The sequence below is a fragment of the Lynx rufus genome, unplaced genomic scaffold, assembly GCF_022079265.1.
Source record: "Lynx rufus isolate CCGP_SWC_20201006 ecotype Redwood Valley unplaced genomic scaffold, mLynRuf1.p SCAF_11, whole genome shotgun sequence".
In the NCBI taxonomy this organism is placed as follows: Eukaryota; Metazoa; Chordata; class Mammalia; order Carnivora; family Felidae; genus Lynx; species Lynx rufus.
In genome coordinates this window covers 62904379-62922914 of record NW_025814825.1, presented here as the reverse complement: position 1 = coordinate 62922914, position 18536 = coordinate 62904379, and the positions used below count along the sequence as shown (strand labels likewise).

At 50.5% G+C, this 18536-nt stretch overlaps 1 protein-coding gene across 1 annotated transcript in view; it reads left to right on the top strand.

The window, feature by feature from the left end:
- Window positions 1–18536, top strand: part of ADAM12 (ADAM metallopeptidase domain 12) — a 302117-nt gene that overhangs the window by 192375 nt on the left and 91206 nt on the right. The window contains exons 6-8 of the mRNA XM_047072487.1: window positions 7893–8079; window positions 15839–15904; window positions 16970–17041. Coding sequence (XP_046928443.1) covers window positions 7893–8079; window positions 15839–15904; window positions 16970–17041 — 325 coding nt within the window. The remainder of the gene's footprint in view (window positions 1–7892; window positions 8080–15838; window positions 15905–16969; window positions 17042–18536) is intronic.

Genomic DNA, 18536 nt, shown 5'->3' with positions numbered 1-18536 from the left:
TTTATAAATATCTGCTCACATCTGTGTGTTAAAGCGCCCATCCTTCCTCGCTCCGTTGATAGTTGACTGGTATATCTCGCTATACGTTTGCATACCTTGTAAGGACCTTCAGGATGGGGAACATTTCTGGTACGTTGCTTGTAGCACCTGAAGCTCTTAGCACTGGCCGTCAGTGGGGGAGACCGTACAAAATGCTTTCAAAAATCCAATTCCATAGAAATATTCAGATGCAAGTCTATGTGTTACCCCCAATAAACGCACACATCGTTGTGTTCCTTTAAACCGTGTGATATAAAATCGTCACACTAGATTTTATATAATGAAATCAAATATAGCACAAAATGCAGAAATACTTCTTGCCACATGCTATCGAAAGATAGTAAGTCAACTTAGTTTTCAAAGGGCAGCACTGACCGTATCGTGATCCACGGAATCAGAAATAACCATTCTAACGAAAGTAAGCATTTGCAATTTAAGGCAAAGACAGACACTGTAAAAAACAAAAACGAAAACAAACAAACCCTCTGCTTTAATGGAGGAATCGTTATTTTATTATTTGCAACTTAACAAACAAGTTCAATTGACCCATTTGAAGAAAGGAAGCGGAAATCTCAGCTGAGGAGGTGAGAAGGGAAAGGAATCTTAGGAGGAAACGCAGACGGAGGGAGCGAGGCAGCCTGGGAATGAGCCACGGCCTCTAGCCCGTCCGGTGCCGTGTGCTCACCGCCCTTCCTGGTGCCTCGTCGCTTGACTCTGGTCACTCACCTGGGCAGATGTGGCTTTTTACAGACCTCACGGCTCAACCTAAATGGCCTGCGGCGAAATGGTCTAACGGGCCAGGAAGTCAGGTGCGTGGAGAGATGATCTTGCCTTTACTTTCCGGTCTGCTGGACCGTGAGTTCCAGGCAGGCAGGGCCCTGGGCTCAACCTAGAACCTGCCCTGTTGTAGGTGTCCAGTCACCTTTGGTGGCATAAACGTGCTCTCCCCAAGCCATCAAGTGGTCGGTGACACTTAGTCCTAGCCTGTCCAAAATTGTTTTAAAAATCTCTGGAGCGCAGTAGGCCATGTTAACGGAGAAATTGGCAGGGAGTGGAGGTGAAGCCAACCCGGCCCTGAGCCCTGCACTGGGACCCTCTGCTCGCTCTTCTTCTAGGGGCTGGCCTCCGCGGCCTGCCCTCCGCCCCATGGCCACGCCTACCGTCGCAGGCCGGGGCTCTCCGTGTCCCTGCCTCCTCCTCCCCTGGGGACACTGAGTCCTCAGTCCTGCAGGATCATCTGTGGCAGCCAGTGCTGGGGTCACAGCTCCTCCGCTCCCTCTGCAGGGCGGCGCCAGTGTCCCTCCCGAAGGTCACCCAAGGTCAAGTGTGGGCTCTCCCCTGCTCCACTCTGCCTCGAAACTCCAAAACCTCCAAATCCAAACTCCTCAGTCCCCGGATGGGCTCCCCTCCTGCCTCTTTTCCATGAAAGGTCCAGCCCGCCTCTGGCGCCTCAACTTGGCCCCCGGTGGCCTTTGATGACCCCCCCCCCGTCGTGCTCACGGCCCCCGCACGCTTCCGCATAAAGTGTCTCCTGTTCCCATTTCCCCGTCCCCACCCTGGATCAACCCTTGCTCCAAAAATGTTTCGGTGCCTCCCACCCGTGCTTCCTGCCTCCCTTTCCTTCACAGCCATCTTGCACATTCCAGAAGGTCGTGTTTCAAAAACGCGGCTTGAGCCTGACGCGAGTCCTGCCACCCCGCTGCACGCAAAGTCACGCGGCTCCCCTGAGGCCCACTCGCCCCTCCCGTGCTTGTGCCAGGGTTCCCGCACACGCCCGCTGCTCACCGGCTCACGTACTGGTCGCCCACTGGTCATGCCAGTCCCCGCGCTGGGCCAGGGAAACCAAAACAAACGAGGAAGATACTCCCTGGGCGTGGAAAGCAGCCAGATGGCATTTGCGTGCCACGCAGCGAGGGCTGTGAGGTGGGGGCGTCCACAAAACCGCAGGGGAAACCACGGAAGGGACCAGCATGCCGGGCGATCCTGAAGGTCTGGCTGGGCTGGGCCGTGAGGGGTAAGCGCCAGCCCGGAAGGTCACTGCAGCCAAGGGCAGCCCCGGGAACGGTGACAGGACTTCAGGTGGGGACGCTGAGGAACGGGACATGGCCCGGGCCTTAAAGCAGCTGGCATCCCAGCAGGTCAGAGGGGTGGCCGCCAACGGTTACACTGCAGAATCTGAGAGAGCGTCGTGGGGTGGGGGCGGGGCAGGCAGAGGAAAGAGGGGACACGCAGCAAGAACAGAGTCCTGGCGGCCAGGAGGCCGAAGCTGTATCAGAGGCACACTGTAGTGCGCACAGAGGGCGCGGACCGGTACGTGACGAGGCCGTGGTGCAGCCAAGGCCAAAGCCAGGGAGAAGGAGGGAGGCAGAGGACAAAACCTGCATCGTGTGTCCCGCCTTCCTTCCGCGGCCCCCACCGTGCGTCTGCACCCGCCCTCCCGTGTCCTCAGTGTTCGCCTGCGCTCTCTGACCTTTCTCTCTCCTCGACTCTTGCTCCTTCGAGGCCACTCACCTGCCCTCCAAGCCCTCCCCATCCTCCCAGACTCCCCTCAAGGCCCCGTGTTTCACACAGCCCATTTGTGACCCCTCCCTCTGTCAGCACGGGGCTGGCCACCCATCCCGTGGGCGGCCTTTGCCCTCGAGCTCCGCTGTGGCCTCCCCGGCGCGAGTCCTTGGTGACTGAGGCGAGAAGGCCGGTCACCCCGTGTGGCCAAGGACGAGGGATGGGCTTGGGAGCCACGTCCACCTGGGGCTTCCCGGCTGTGCCGCTGACCAGCCGTGTGACTGGGTGAGTTGCCTGGCTGCCATGACGAGCGACCCCAAACTTGGGGGCTTAGAGCGACAGAGATTTCTTCTGTCACAGTCCTTGAGGCCGGAAGTCTGAAGTCAAGGAGTCAGCAGTGTTGGAGGGAGGATCCACCGTGGGTCCTTCCTGGCTCCTGGCGGCTCCTGGCAACCCTTGGCGTGTCCTGGCTTGTGTCACTCTGGTTTCTGCCTCCACCTTGATGTAGCCTCCCCGCCATGTCCCTGTCTTCTCCTTTTTCTCTAAGGACACATGTCATTGAATTTAGGGCCCACCGTGAATCCAGGATGAGCTCACCTTGAGATCGTGAGCAAAAATCACACCCGAAAAGACCCTTTTTCCAAGGGTTCCATTCCTAGGTACCTTTGTTGGAACTTAGACATATCTTTTTGGGCAACACTATTCAACCCACTACGGTGACCTTGGACTCTTATCATTGGCTTCCTCTTAGTGAAAGGGGCTCATGATACCTGCTCTAAAAAGATTGCTCTAAATATTAGAGAAAACAGAGGGATTCAAAAGCCTGGCTCATGGGGCGGGAGAGCATAAGGAGTGACTGTTGATGGGTACATAGTTTTTTGGGGGGTGATGAAAACATTCTAGAATCAGTGGTGATGTTTGCACAACTCACTGAACGTACTAAAAGTCATCGAGTTGCATGCTTTAAAAGAGTGACCTTAACGGTATGTGAATCATTTCTTGATAAAGCTGTTGTTTTTAAAAAGGAGCCTGACTCACGGGGTGGTCTCTTCATAAATCGTCAGCTGCTATTATTATTACTGATGTGCCAGTCACAACTGTTATTAAAATCTTTTATAATAGTTTAACGTTTTACCTCTTCTGTCATGCCTCCCAAACCCGGACGTGAATTACATTTGAAACGGGAACCATGGGTGAGATATCCTTGTGTGTTCTACCTTAGCTAGCCCGGGCTTTGCATGCAGCAGGGGACACTGCCTATTTGTTTTGATTGTACATGAGTCGTTCTCATGGAAATTACTCGTTGGAAATAAGCCCAACGGGGCTTGCGTGTTCAGTAACATCGCTGCGATCGCTGTATCCAGCGTGCGTGAGGTGGGATATTACTTTTACCCATGGGCTCCCCCAGGAAAGGACTGAAATTAGATTTCATGCCAACCGTGGTTCTAACTTATGACTGACAGCCTGATATTGAGACCGGAAGTCTTTTTTTTCCCACGAAAATTCAATTAGCAGTTGAACATGGAACCGGGTCCGGAAAATTCACATATTCTAATCGTTGCCTTATTACAGGTAGTCAAATTCCATGCGCCACTCTCCGAATTGCCCGGGAGTCGTAAGAAAGATCATACTAAGAACGACAGCAGGAGGCTGTGTTATTGCCTGATGCGCCACTGCTTTGGAGATTAAAAACTGAATTTTGAGGAAAACAAAAACTTATCTGGAGGAAATATAGGCCTCCTGAGTTTTCACTTTGAAAGTCAATTTAAAATTTTAATAGATTCCTCTTTGTTGCCGTTGAAGGAAAAACACCACGATTTTAAACTTTTAAGGAAGGCTGCCTATATTCAAAGCAGCCACTCCATTTCTCTGGCTCTTTTTCCTTCTCGTGCTTCTCACAAGAGGCCCCACCTCCCTCTCACAACAGCGCTGGAGGGAAGCAAGAAGGCGTGAGGGTTGAGAGGCGCAGGGCTTGGGCCCACGGGTCCCAGCTCTGCCTCCAGCCACCTGCGTGTCCTTGACAGTCAAGATCACGGCCAGAGGTACAGCCGGGTGCAGATCCATTGGGTGATCAAGGCAATGAGCACAGCCCAGACAGAGTGCCATCAGGTGGCCCTCATCACCCCCCAACCATGCCTTTCTGTTCCACTTTCCTCCATTCATATACTCAACTCACTGCCCAAGAACTCAGCCTCGCTCCCCACCATGGAGGCCGGTCCAGGATCCTCCTGTCTTTCCCTGGAAAAGGTACCCATGGTCTTCATTTTCCTGCCCCGACTCTGGCTGGGGAAAAAAGCCCCAATTTCAGAGTCTGCTGGATTTAAATTCCATACTCCGAGATACTTCCAGCTCCAAGTTTACAACTAAATATCTATGACATTTAGCTTAAATTACACTCGCTTATCTAGCTCGGGGCCAGCAAGGGCTGTGAGAACATCAAAATTTTACATCTCAGAAACCCTGAATCCTTGAGTTTTGTGTCCACTGTTGTTTCCAGCAACCTCTAGGGCTAAATGATTAATTGTACTCAAGACAGCCCAAAGCAATTATTTAATTAAGCTGCATTACAGGCTGCGAGTTGTTTGGAGCAAAGGGAAAGCCTTCACCCCAGTTTCTCAACATCTGGCCCTTGGATGACTTAAAAGATAAAAGGAGATATGAGAACATTTTTATGACTAAGTACACAATTTCTAAAAATTTTCCATAAAGTAGAAAAACTTTTTCAGTAATTTGTTTCTCGTGATTAGAACTTGGTGACATGTTTTACTGTGAGGGTTCAGCTCATTTAAATCTAATGCAAAATAGAAGACGTTGGTGTATGAAGTGAAATGTTGGGATCATCTTTGTTTTGGGGCAAGAAAGTCAGTATTTTAGCAAATCTATGCTTTCCCTTCAAGTGTGTTTGTTTTCCGCATTCCCTTGGCCTATTTTTTTTAAGTACTCTATCTTAATTTAGGCTCTTTAAAATCAACTTTAACAAACAAAAATCCCCCATTGCCCGTTCCAGACTTCAAAACCTAAGTTTTGTTTCTCGAAGAACTTTTTAATAAGAGAGATACGAGCCGCCCCAACAGAGCAGATGGCCAAAGTCTTGTGTGTACGGTCTCCTGGAGACACATGAAGACATTAATTGGGGCACACGCATCCAGACATGAACTTGCTCTTTCCCACTGCCCATAACTTCATTCCATTGGACTGGTGGAGTAAACCAGTTGAATAATAATGAACCGAGTAGAGTGTATTTGTTCACCGGTTGTGTTCAACATAAGTATGTGACTCATTCAGACCTCTTCCTTCCATCCTATGTGAGTACTGAAATACTGTCATTCTAGTCAACTCGAAGAGTGACTATTCACCCATAAATGGGCCATCCATAAGCATAAGATGGCACTTGCTTTAACAGCGCATGTGCTAAAATTTTGAAACGGGAAGCACAGCACGAACGAAGAGCCGAAATAAGCAGTAATGAATGACATAGGAACACGTTCTAAGGTCCCTCTTGTGGAAACAGGCTCAGGTTTTCTGGAGAAGAGGAATGGAGCAATGCGCTTTTTCAACTCTTTCTTCAGCACTGAGGCGGCCTCGGATCCTTGAGTTGAGGCAGTGTGAACCGTGTGTTAGAACTACTGCCTGAAACCTGAGCCTGTGGACCTCATCCACAGTCCTGAATCTTCTCACGTGACCTGCAAAATATCGTAGACATGTGCCTATGTGAATTTTTGGGAGAAGGGTATAAAAGGGTTCAGGTCTCCAAAAAGGTTAAGGCTCACTCTGTCAGACGTGTCTGTTTACAGTGTGATAAATCTCACATGACGTGGTAGGCATTTCTCTAGCAGAGAGGTTGTGGTAACCTTGCTAAATAATGGAAGTCTCTAGAAGCTTCCATTATTGCGTGGGAAGAGTCTTAAAGCTGCCAATTGACTATTACTCAAATTGCCATTTCTCCAAAGACAATCCTTCTTTCAACACCAAGAAGAGCCTTTTAAATTACTTTATCGTCCCACACTGGAAAAGAGAGAAACAGAAGCCATCATGTGGGGCAGTGTTCCCCTAACACCTGAAGGAAGCTGACCGCCTTAGGCTAGCGCTGCTCATTTCTGGAAAGCGGAACATTGCCTCGGCTCTGTCGTGCTCCAGAAGGGCAGACGCGCATCGTGGTCCCTGGCATGATGCCACCTTCTCTCTCTGCAAGGCAGAGAATGTGTAACAAAGTTGTCTGTTTTTTAAAAGAATTTATACCTTTATTCCCAGATCGAAAAGTTACTTCAAAGTTCCTTTGTATTGAAGTATTGAAGTTACTTCAGTAATTAAGGAGTTACTGTCATTCGCAGAAGTGTATGTATCATATTAATGCTATATTTCCTATCAGGGAGTCACGGATGGCCAGTGTGTGGGCAAATGTGTTATCAAAGCACAGGACCTTCCGGAAATTGTCAGTCTTTGGAATAACACGTTAATAGAAAGAAGCCTAAACCGCAGACCTGCCCTTGTTAATAACAAAGAGGACAGCTACCATTTAAGCACTGATCTATGGCTTCCACAGGACTAAAAGTTTCCATTAGATGACATAGCAGCCCAGAGAAATAGGTATTACTATCCCATTTGCCAGGTAAGGAAACCAAGGTCAAAGAGGTCAAGTTCACACTATTAGTAAGTAGCAGAGCTGGACCTTACGCCCAGACTGCCAGACCCCTAAGGCCGCCTTGTCAACCTCAGGCCCAGGATGTTTCCCAGTAGTCCTCTCTCCTATAAAGAGAGATCCACCTTTAGCCAAGTCACAGACCTCAGCCTTCAGGAAGCAGTCCTAATGCTTTGTGCCCTTACACTGCTTCCTTTGTTGACACGTCTCCCACAAATAAGTAGAAGTGGGTGCTCAACCTTACATCAGAATCCTTTCAAATATTTAGGAAACGTAGTGGACCAGACTGAATAATTCACATGCAGGAATTTGCCTTTAAAGAAAAAGATTTCCCTCCTGCATCACACCTGCTAATTCAGATAGAGTTATTTTCCAAGGCAGAGGAAACATCGTTTCTCTCAACTCTTTTTGCCAGTAAAAAAAAAAAAAAAAATTGTAAATTGAAATTTAAAAAAAAAATAGAGGCTAAATGCAGTCTATTCTTTACCATGAAATATTTGAAACAAAAAAATTTCCGAGATTGCTTTCAAAACATTTGCAAGAAGAAAATCCATGCAAACATGTTGCACAGAAATGGCCTTAAAACCCGAGGATATAAATAAATTGGCCTTTCTCCTGCCATTCCTTCCCTTGTTAAGAACAGGGCCTTGGCCATAAACAAGAAGCTACCTTTAAAAATTATATACTTTTTTCCTTCTTTCTTTTTCAACAGGGGACTTATTACATTTGAAAATAACACGTATCTCTTGGAACCAATGAAAAATGAAACCAATGAATACAAGCTCTTCCCGGTGGAGAACCTGAGAGGCACCTGGGGGTCCTGCGGATCACATCACGGCACGTCTGCCCCGGCTGCAGAGACCAGGCTCCCGCCGCCCTCCCAGACGTGGGCAAGAAGGGTAGGGGAAACCAAGGCCGTGCTCCTGGGGGTGTGGGGACTCCAGCTCAGGGCACCCAGGGCGAGGGCATCTGGAGGAATTTTGCTGTCTGGTGTTGTGTCTGCGGGATGGAGTTACCCGCTTTATCTGGAGCGGTTGCCATCACCTGTGCAGAGCGAACCCAGATGCTGAAACCTCCATCGTTGTTTTGCAAATGTCAGTCTCGGCGTCATTAACCTATGATAAAGTCGGGCTCAGAGGCCGACAAAATCACCCTTCGTTACGTGTCGGAACCTACGGGGGCCCGGACCCATGGTCGCACCCCCACCGTTGCACCCGCCTCCGTAAACAAGGCGAGAACAGGCCCTCACCTGCCCTTGGCCAGCAGTTCTGCTGCTACAGGAGAAAGACAATTTGGAGGTTTCTTCATCCACCAGTCTGTTTGCAAATAGGGTCTTCATTGTGATTTGCGTTCCATTCCCGGTCTTTGCCTGCGTGCCCGTGCAGAGGTGACCAGAGTCCTGGCCACGCAGGGCTACTGAGGAGCCTTGCTTAGCCCGGTCCGTGATGCCAATGCCTGGCCTTCCTTCCCAAGACCGTCCAAGCTCTCTGTGTTTTCTGGCCACCTGCTTCTGGGCCTGCTCATCAAAGGTCTGTCCTTCTGCTACAGAAGTGGAAAGAGTCGTTGCCTGATGGAGTCTGGGCCGCTAACCTCCCTCCCCACTAAGTGGACAGAAACACAGAGGCCTCAACAGCCCGTGGTGCAATACCACGAAACCTCCACCCCAAATGACTGCCTGACCCTTTTACGTCCAGCATTATGTGGGCCCCACAGGCCAGAGCGGACACTCTTTTTTTTTTTTTAAACATGCACAAATGTATTCATTTTTTACTGGGGTGTCATTTTTTTTAATGTTTATTTTTTGAGAGAGACAGAGTGTGAGTAGGGAAGGGGCAGAGAGAGAGAGGGAGACACAGCATCCGAACCAGGCTCCTGGCTCTGAGCCATCAGCACAGAGCCCGACGCGGGGCTCAAACTCGTGAACCGCGAGATCATGACCTGAGCTGAAGTCAGATGCTTAACTGACTGAGCCACCCAGGCACCCCGCGAACTCTCTTAAAGAAGGAGGAGGGTAGCCACATTTGGCTGGGGGCCCTGCCTTTCAATGAGCACAACCAGATAGGAAGTTGTCAACAACTTCCTGATTTTTCATCTCTGGCTTTCCTGTCCCCCTTTTGACAAGAAACCAGGAATTCATAAATATGATGTCAAATGTGTGATAATTAGATGGCCCAGGGACATGTTCTTCAGGGTCCCACTTAACAGACAGCACATTCTGTCTTTCCTGACTTTGAATGTTACACTGCTTAGCATTCAACATTCCATACATATCATTCCCCTTCGTTCATTCCTAGTCGTTTGTCTGAGTTCCACCAGTAAACATTATCCTAAACGATTTCTTCTCCTTCGTAAAATATCCCTCGCAGCTGTGACTACAGAGTGTTCCCCTCGCCTTCATTTTGATGTCGTTGATTCTCTCCATCCTGGTCTTCTGCCTGTGTGACCCCAACATCCTCTATTTCTTAATATGCTTACGAGATTTTAGGGGCGCTGTGGTGGCTCAGTCTGTTGAGTGTCTGACTTCGTCTCAGGTCATGATCTCACGGTTCGTGGGTTCGAGCCTCAAGTTGGGCTCCGTGCTAACAGTGTGGAGCCCGGAGCCTGCTTCGGATTCTGTGTCTCCCTCTCTCTCTCTGCACCTCTCTCTCTCTCTCTCTCTCTCTCTCTCTCTCTCTCTCTCAAAAATAAACAAACGTTAAAAAAAATTTTTTATATGCTTACAAGATTTTCTTTCTTTTAATGTTTATTTATTTTTAAAATTTTTTTTTAATGTTTTTATTTATTTTTGAGGCAGAGAGAGACAGAGCCTGAGCAGGGGAGGGGTAGAGAGAGAGAGGGAGACCCAGAATCCAAAGCAGGCTCCAGGCTCTGAGCTGTCAGCACAGGGCCCGACACAGGGCTTGAACTCGGGAACGGCGAGATCATGACCTAGGCTGAAGTCGGACGCTTAACCGACTGAGCCTCCCGGGAGCCCCTGCTCACAAGATTTTCTATGACAGGTGCTTGCCACTCTTCTTCCTTCTCTTGCGCATCACGCAGAAGGGTAAGAACCCCCATCTGGGACTGTGGCCCACCTTGACACTGAGACTCAGTGGTGGAGACCAAATGTCCCCCCCCCCCCCGCAGGGAGCAAAGCTTGAAAAATCCGCCCCCCTACACACACCTGCCTACTGCAGTTCCAGGGAGTTTTCATCCTGCTTTTTGGCATCCCCCCCCCCCCCACCCGCACGGTAGAGTGACAAATTTAAGAGCTGGAGTCACAAAGTCTGGCCTCTGTGGTCCCCAGGGCACGTTTCTTTCACTCTTGCGACACTCTTGCCTTCCATTCCGGACCTCAGAGAGGAGGTGATGCATCGGTAGCTCTTCCAGTCATAAACAAGTAGAACATTTGCATTTGGCTTTGGAGGTGCTTTGCTTTGAGACCCTGGCACCCGTGCTGCGAGATTTACAACCTGACGGCGTCAATGACACTCAAGTACGTTTGCCATTTCGTGCGGAAGTACGACCTGGGTCTCCACCCGCCAGCCACATTTTCATTCTTTAAGCTCAGGGCTCTCTCGACCTACGATTGGCACCGTAATCTCCAGTCCTTCTGGCTTCAGGAGGAAGGCAGAAAACCAGACCAGCAGTGCCGTTTTGTTAACAATGCGTATTGGGGTGTAAGTGAACCTTTAAATTGAAAAGCGAAGGCCCCGTCCTCAACGTTTTGCTCTAGAAGTCGCTGCGATTGTTTTCACGGAAGAGAAAATGTCTGTGACTTCAAGTCCATCTACATAATGAAAATGAGACAAAAACGTCATTTTCAAAGAAGGGGAATCCTTGGGAACTGGAACGGCGGGCGAGATGGTCTGGGACGGCCTCTCGGGTAAATACGAAAGGGGCACATTCGAGTCACGTGCCGCTCACCTGCCTCACTTACAGCCGCCTTCTTTTATGCTCCACAAAATCAATGTCACTGCGGCTTGCTCCTGTTGTGTATGCACTACGGTGACCGCCCTCGGCTTCGCCCAGCATTTTCTGGTGACTGTTGCAAAGATTGGTTTGCAGGCTGAGATTTTTCTGCAGATACGTGCGTTTTCCTGCCCGGAGCAGCAGGAATAAATCAGCGCTCAGGGTTTGCACTGGCTATACTGTGAGCCTGAGGTATTGTTTGTCATTTTTACAAGGCTCTACATTCGGTGTTAGTGAGGACCCAGGTTGCTCCTGGCAGGGCGCCTGCCGTCTCCAGCCTCGCAGTCAGATCGCGCCCCCGCAACCCGCGGAGCCCCTGCCGCTCGGCTGTCCTGTAGACTCACCGCCCTCCTTCCCTGCCCGTCAACCAGCCATTCGAGAATGCAAGCTCATTTGAACACCGGCCTGAGCAAGCTATAGGCGAAGGCTTGGTAAATCTGCTACAGGAGGAAAATCACATAATACGGCCCAAAGGCACATGTAAATTGTGTTTGAATTATCCTCTCTTTGGGGATTATCTGTGCTGCGGTTCCCCTCCGTTAGTGTGGGTAATTATGAGTCAGATGCAAAAGGCGATAGTTCCTCTGGCAAACTGTTTGCTCAGGCTGCTGAGCTGGCCGGGGAGACCCTGCCGTGTTTCCTCAAACGTAGCCACTCTGGGGCGCCCGGGTGGCTCCGTCGGTTGAGCGTCCGACTTCGGCTCAGGTCACGACCTCGGGGTTGGTGGGTTCGAGCCCCGCGTCGGTCTCTGTGCTGACAGCTCAGGGCCTGGAGCCTGCTTCGGACTCTGTGTCTCCCTCTCTCTCTGCCCCTCCCCTGCTCACGCTCTTTCTCTCGCTCAAAAAGAAATAAACATTAAAAACAGAAAAGGAAAAAAGTAGCCACTCGGAAACGGGCCAGGGCTACCGCTTTTGATTTCTAGACAGCCTCTCCTATTGGTTTGGTAGAAGACACAGTTGCGGTGGTGACAGGAGCGGCAATAATCCTACCCGTCCTCCGCAGAGCCTAAGGATAGAGGAGTATCCGGAAGTGGCCGGAACCACGTGACCTCATTGATTGCAGCAGGCGTAACGTAATTCCTCTCTGACATAACCATCTGCATATCCATCCCTCCCTTGGTCGTTCGTTCGTAGATCTTGCTGGTAGGTGATGGAGGAAGTTTCACAGTTGCTTCTTTGGCCCTGAGTCCTTGAGCATCCATCAGTGTGAGCCGAACCCCCAGAATCTCCAGGTGTGGATTCCTATTAAGACCCAAATCGATGAAGACCCTGGATAAATACATAACAGATCTCGCTGGTGCCACTGGCGTTTTGGACTCAACTCCACTTGTCCCGTTAACATTCAGTTCACCGGACTGAGCCCGTTCTGCTGGCTTCTCGCCTCTTCGGCTGGTCGTTTCTGCAGCCCGCGTCCTGGCCGGGCCCCGGAGGCTGTCCCCCCCCACGCTGTCCGTGTGCTTCACCCCCACGCAAGTCACTGCCAGGATGCAGGAGAAGACCTCACACAGCGGGAACCAGGGCTCAGCTTCTAAATACTCACAAAGTGACCTCGGAGTCAAGGCAAGAGCCTCGCGGGAGCCAACAATGACCCTTCTCTACTCAGAGGCAGATACACGAAACTTTTGATCTGTTTAATTTGCCGATCTTGCCACCCTTGGAGACACTGGCCCGGGCTCCGCTGTTACTGTCTCTTGGTGGTGGTTTTAGCCCAGTCAGCTGGAGGCCGTTCGCTGATCTTCATGGTTGCTGTCCCAGCGGTCGCCAGCCATCACCTGCACTCCTGGCTTCCACCATCGTCTTCCAATAATCCGTTCTCCCAGCAGCCAGAGTGATATTTTTAGAACCTCACATGCAGGGACTCCCTATTGCTCTCAGGTCACCTTCAGCCTCCTTGCCGTGGCCCCTGCCCCATGCACGTCTCATCCGCAACCCTCCCTCCGCTCTAGACTATGGAGCCGTCCTGCCTGTTGCTCTAACACCGCCTGGTCTCCCAGCCTCAGGACTTTTGCTGTTGCTGTTCCATCTGTCCGAACACTGTTCCTCCACACATACCTACTTCTCTTCCTTAGGTTGCAGCCACCTTAGTCGCACGCCCCCATCTTTAACCTCATGGCGACAGCACCTTCCACAGACTCAGCTGTATTTTTGCTAACTTTTTATTGTCACCCCATCCCCCGGCCCCTCCTGGGAGGTGAGCCTCGTGAGCACTTTAACTTAGGTTGTTTGTCCGTCCCCGTATCCCCAGCACCTAACATCACGCCGAACACAGAGCTGCAGTAAATACTTGTGGGGCGAGTAGTGATACACAAATAGTCTGGCCCCTATGGGGAAGGAGGTTCGATGAGAGTTTATCGAAACCCTAATCTCAGCTTGTTTTTCTGACTTGGGTTGGGTTAAGTCCCCAGGGCCAAAGTTCTTGCTGTAGCATGTTGGGGGATATTCTGTCTCCGGGAACTTGGCTGTGACAACTTCAAGAGGCCCAGGAACTGGTTCCCTCTTGAGCAAGACTCCGAGAACGCCTCGGTCTCCACTTTGGAACCGAGACTGTTGGGCCACGTTCAGGGGCTTATTATGTTCCTGTCTGTTTGGGGAAGGGCTTTTGTTTATAACCCCGACAGTGAAAATTCAATCAAGCAACCAGTTTCAAATGTTGCTCTGCATATCAAAAATTTTACATACGATTTTTTTTTTTTAAACTGGACGGCCCAGATAGGTCGAAATCATGCGGAGGTAATTTAAGCCTCTCTGTGTGCCGCTGACGGAGGAATGAATGTTCGCGGCCATGAGCCGGCCCCTCCCCCATGGCTTTTTATTATTATGTGGTTAGGCTTCTCTCTGAGCTTGCAATTCTCTGAATTCATGAGAAAATCTGGACTCCTCTGAAAACTGCAGAGACAGGAAAATTGCGTTCATGTGTTTGTTTTCATTATCTGGAATTGTGTATTTTCTAAATGATGATCCAAGGCCACTTGGAAAAATCCCCTGGTCATTCATTTCACCCCTTCGTGGTCTGAAAGGTGTAAGTGCCTGAACAACCAAGGCCCTTCCTGCGAGTTTTTCAACAGGAGATTAATTCATTTTTTTCTGTGATAGAGCTGTATTTTCTCCTGGAGGATTCGCTGAATCTGTTCATGATTAATCGCAGAGTCGTGGGAGAAAAGGAGACTTCTGCGTCTTTCACACCGCGATAAGGGAAAAGGGCCAGATCTTCACCCCTTCCAAAGGTGTCGCATTTGGGGTACACGAGCGGGTACGGCCGGGGCTAATCTTTTCTCCCGTCTGAGTCCACGGCTATCACCATAAAGCCTGCCTGTAACACATGGTCATGAAGCTTGACTTCTTTTCTCATAACGTGGTAAAAATATGAGAAATGATACCTTTTCCCTCTTCCATAAGGTTTCCAGATTTCTTGAGGGATACCTAAATTCATGAATCAGCACAGCTGGGCGGCGAGCAGGAACACTGCTATGATACAAACATTTTTCTTGTAAAAATCCTGTTTTGAAGATCCCGGACTGATGGGGATTTGTTTTATAAAAGATGTTTCCCTCGGGCTTATGTGACTGGAAAGCTGATTCAAAGCATGCCTTGGTCATTTGTGCCGTTGTCTGAAAGCATGGCCAGAGCACGAGAGCTTTAACCGGGCAGCAAGATCGTTAACGCAGACACCAGCCCGTCCGTCGCGGGGACCAAACCCAGCTCGACCCCCGTTTCCTCCAACTGCCTTTCATTGCAGAAGCAGAAGGCTTTGTTTTTTTTTTTTTGTTTTGTTTTTCATGTGTGCTTTTGAGACCACCCTCCAGGAATTGCTTTTTTTCTCCTAAAAGTGCCTTTGGGATTCTCCCAGTAATTCATGGAAGAGTGCAAATGTTTTTTGAGGAAGCTTGATTAAAATGTAACCCACTTCAGAGGCTGCCTTCACTAGTCATACATCTGCCATCGCCCTCTCCTCCGTGCCTGCCCCTTGGTGCACAGTCTCTCTATTCCTCTCCGCTCCTTCACCCTCCCCAAACCCCCTTCTCCAGGGCCTGGAGTTCAGTCTTTCTGTTCTTCCTTTCTTGACGCTGTTTCTTGCTACTCTTGATCCTTTCTGGTTTTACCCTTAGCACCTCCTTCTTGCCCGACTCTGTTCCAGCCTGGCCGTTCCCCATTGTCCGGACCACTCGTCCTTTGCTTCTAACTAGATTTTCGCATGATCGGCCCCGAGGAGTAAGCTGCCTGAAACGGGCTATTCAGTGTCGCCCCCAAAAGTAGGCCATAGAGGGGAAGGCGACACACATGAGACACTGGATGGCATCGTCTTCTGTAGTGATCTTCAAATGTGCTGCAGGTGGCTCAGAATGAATGGCCATCGTCTGGCTGGGATTCCGGAGAGTTGCTTTGGTCTGACTCGTCTACGTGCATGTTTCGTGTAATAATGTTCTTGACTCGTTCTCGTCCCGCCGCCATCAATGAGTCAGAGGGCCGGCGGGATTCCTCTTGAAGGATTTCCCGGATGGAAATGGAAGCCGGTCACCCATGTGGAGAAGGTTTTCCAGAGGTTGTCGGGGTTGGAGGTGAACTTCGGAGGGGACAGGGGTAGGGCCGGTGGCGGCGGTGAGGATTCTCTCGCCTCAGTTAAAGGGTGTGGGTCCAGAGATACGGGCAGTGTTCTGGAAGCCGCGGAGAGGTGTTATGGGAAATTAAAGTCCGTGTTTACTTTTGGCAGCATAAAAGAGAGACCCTCAAGATGACCAAGTACGTAGAGCTGGTTATTGTCGCGGACAACCGAGAGGTAAGAGCTTTATAAAACTTCTCGGTACAGTTGGTTAAAAACAGAAATAGGGAGAAGAAAATATTGAGCAAGTTATCCCTCACCCTGATTAACCTCATTTTCTATGAGCCCTTAAAAGCATTGGAAACAACCCGTTGAAGCGGTTTCCTAGTATTATAACGTATGAAATATTAAAAATGCACCTGATAATCCAAAATAGTGGCAAGGGCTGCAGTAAAGGCAGGACTGCCCTGTGGCTACGGTCCCCAAACAGAAGTATTTGGGGGAAATGGCAGATGGCTTGAGAAGGTATTCTACAGCATTTGGGGGGAAAGTTGGGCTTAAAAATGTCCGACGCATCCCAAACCAAAATGAATTAACGAATGCAGGCTGCAGGGACACGGCAGAAAAACTGACGTGTGCTTCGGTGCTACGTTAGCTTTCTTCCTTTCGTTGGTTTCCGGTGAGCTGTTTTGAGATGATCTTCTCTGAATTCCTTCCTCACCTCTGCCACATGGTCTGAATGAGGTGACTGTTTCTCGTGAACTCACTCGACACCTACGAATGAAACAGGCTTGACCGTTTCTCAGAAAACTGTTCCCGTTCAGGAAGGTCAGATTTGAGGGGAGAAGGGGACCTCATTAACTTTTCTCCCTCCTCCTCTGCCTCGTTTGACTGGTGGCCATGAGCTTCTATTCCTTTTACTGTTTCTTTTTTAAAAACAAATATAAAGGAAATTTCTGAGGATGTTAAAATCAAGTTGATGATATGAAAAATGGCTTTGGACTGCCTTCTCGCTGTCTGTTCTCTCCGCCAACACATGTCACAGCCTCCACCATTTGTGAGGCTGGAAAAATCGCAGAAGTGGCTGTCTCCTGAGCGCTTGGCTTGGGCAAATTTCAGGGAGTTTCAGAAAGTCCCCAGACAGGGAAATTTACTCATCAGGATGGGAACTCATTTCACCGTAAACTGGGGAGGGCCCCGGGTGGTGTGTGAAGCCCAAGACTTCACATTTCCAGGAGCTGGGAAGATGAGATTCGATGGATATTCTTGCCGTTATTAATGCTGACATTTAAAATTATTAAGTTTCAGAGGCAAGGAAAAGATCTGGAAAAAGTTAAGCAGCGATTAATAGAGATCGCTAATCACGTTGACAAGGTAAGTTCTTCTTGGGGTAATTAAATCACTCAAATCACGTAAATGTTTAGAAACGAGCTGCAGGGAATGAAGCACACCTCGTCTGACTTGGCAGTGAGATCGGTTCTGCCTCTGGTCCTGGGCTGGAACTCGGACTTCCCCTTCCTCTGAGCACAGAATTCCCGGGCCTGGAACGGCTACAGGAGATGCACGCTGTCTGGACCACGGTGGCCTGGGGCTACATCTCCCTCCAGACTCTCTTCTGGCCAGAGACCCAGCGTGAGGGGAACCCTCCTCCATCAGAGCCGGAGAGCCGGAAAACCTGTAGGACGCATCCAACCCTCTGGGGAACTCCTAAGTGCGCCTCCTCCCAGGTCTCCCCGAGTTGCTCCCCAGGGCCCCCCCCCCCCCGAGGGCAGGCTGTCGTTTATAAGGGACACGCGGGCTCCAGGGTCCTGAGACACGGCCATTGGCTTTCGGTTCAATCAGCTGTTGGAATATCTCCCCTCCCCCCCCCATTCAAAGAGGTTGGGAGCTTTGGCAACCAACCTTGGCAAAGGTGGTTCAGACCTAGAGGAAACCCCAGAAGCCTGGTCTAATCCCGGGAGTGTGTGCTCAGAAACACTCCCTACACTACCTGTCCACAAGCAGAGGGCGAAGCTGTGTGAGCACCTGCCCTTCTCCACGCACCCCGTGGAACAGAGCCATCAAGCTGTCTGGTGCTGGCTCTCGGTCTAAAACGGCTTCTCACACCCGCCTGCATGTTGGAGTTGCCTGGAAGCTTCCAAAGGCATCGCTGCCCGGGCACCTTGGCAACTGGGGGGCTGGTAATAACTTGCACCGGTAATTAGAGAACAACATACCTCGGAAAAGACCTGATGGACTGCATGGAATTTTCCAGCCTGGCTGTTCTTGTGTTTCTGGCCGAGAGAGAGTTCAATTGCTGAGCACCCGTAGGCGGGCCGCCCCCAGCAGACCCCAAGGCCCCTGCTGGGGGTCCGCGGGCTCCTCCAGATGCTCTGTGCCTCCGAACCTGCTCACTGATGAGCCCTGGGCTCTCGCCAGTGTTCCAAGGTTCAGTTTTACATCGCTGCAAGTGACAGCATCTCGGCCCCAAAACGACGACCGCTCCAGGGGCAACTTCACGATAACAGCTGTCCGGCCGGCTGCGTTGGCCTGAAGGGAAGGGGGAGAACGACAGCCCAGGCCGAAAGACCAGGCAGTGATTTAGTGCAAAGGTGACCTTCTGAAACCTCCAGGCCACTCCCCCACCCCCCACCCCCGTAAGTAAAACACAGGAGGCGGGTCTGATGCTCAGAGGCGAGAGCGAGGCCTGGGCGATGGAGCTGAGGGATGTTCCCCAGGTCCTGATCCCGCAGGGCAGGGCAGGGCAGGGCAGAGCCCTGACGCGTGTGATCGCCCAAGCTTCGCCTCTTTAACCTCTCACCTCCAGTCTGTCCCACGTCTTCTCAAGAAGTTAGCACCAGCCGCAGGTCCGTTAGCGCTGACCCTCTGT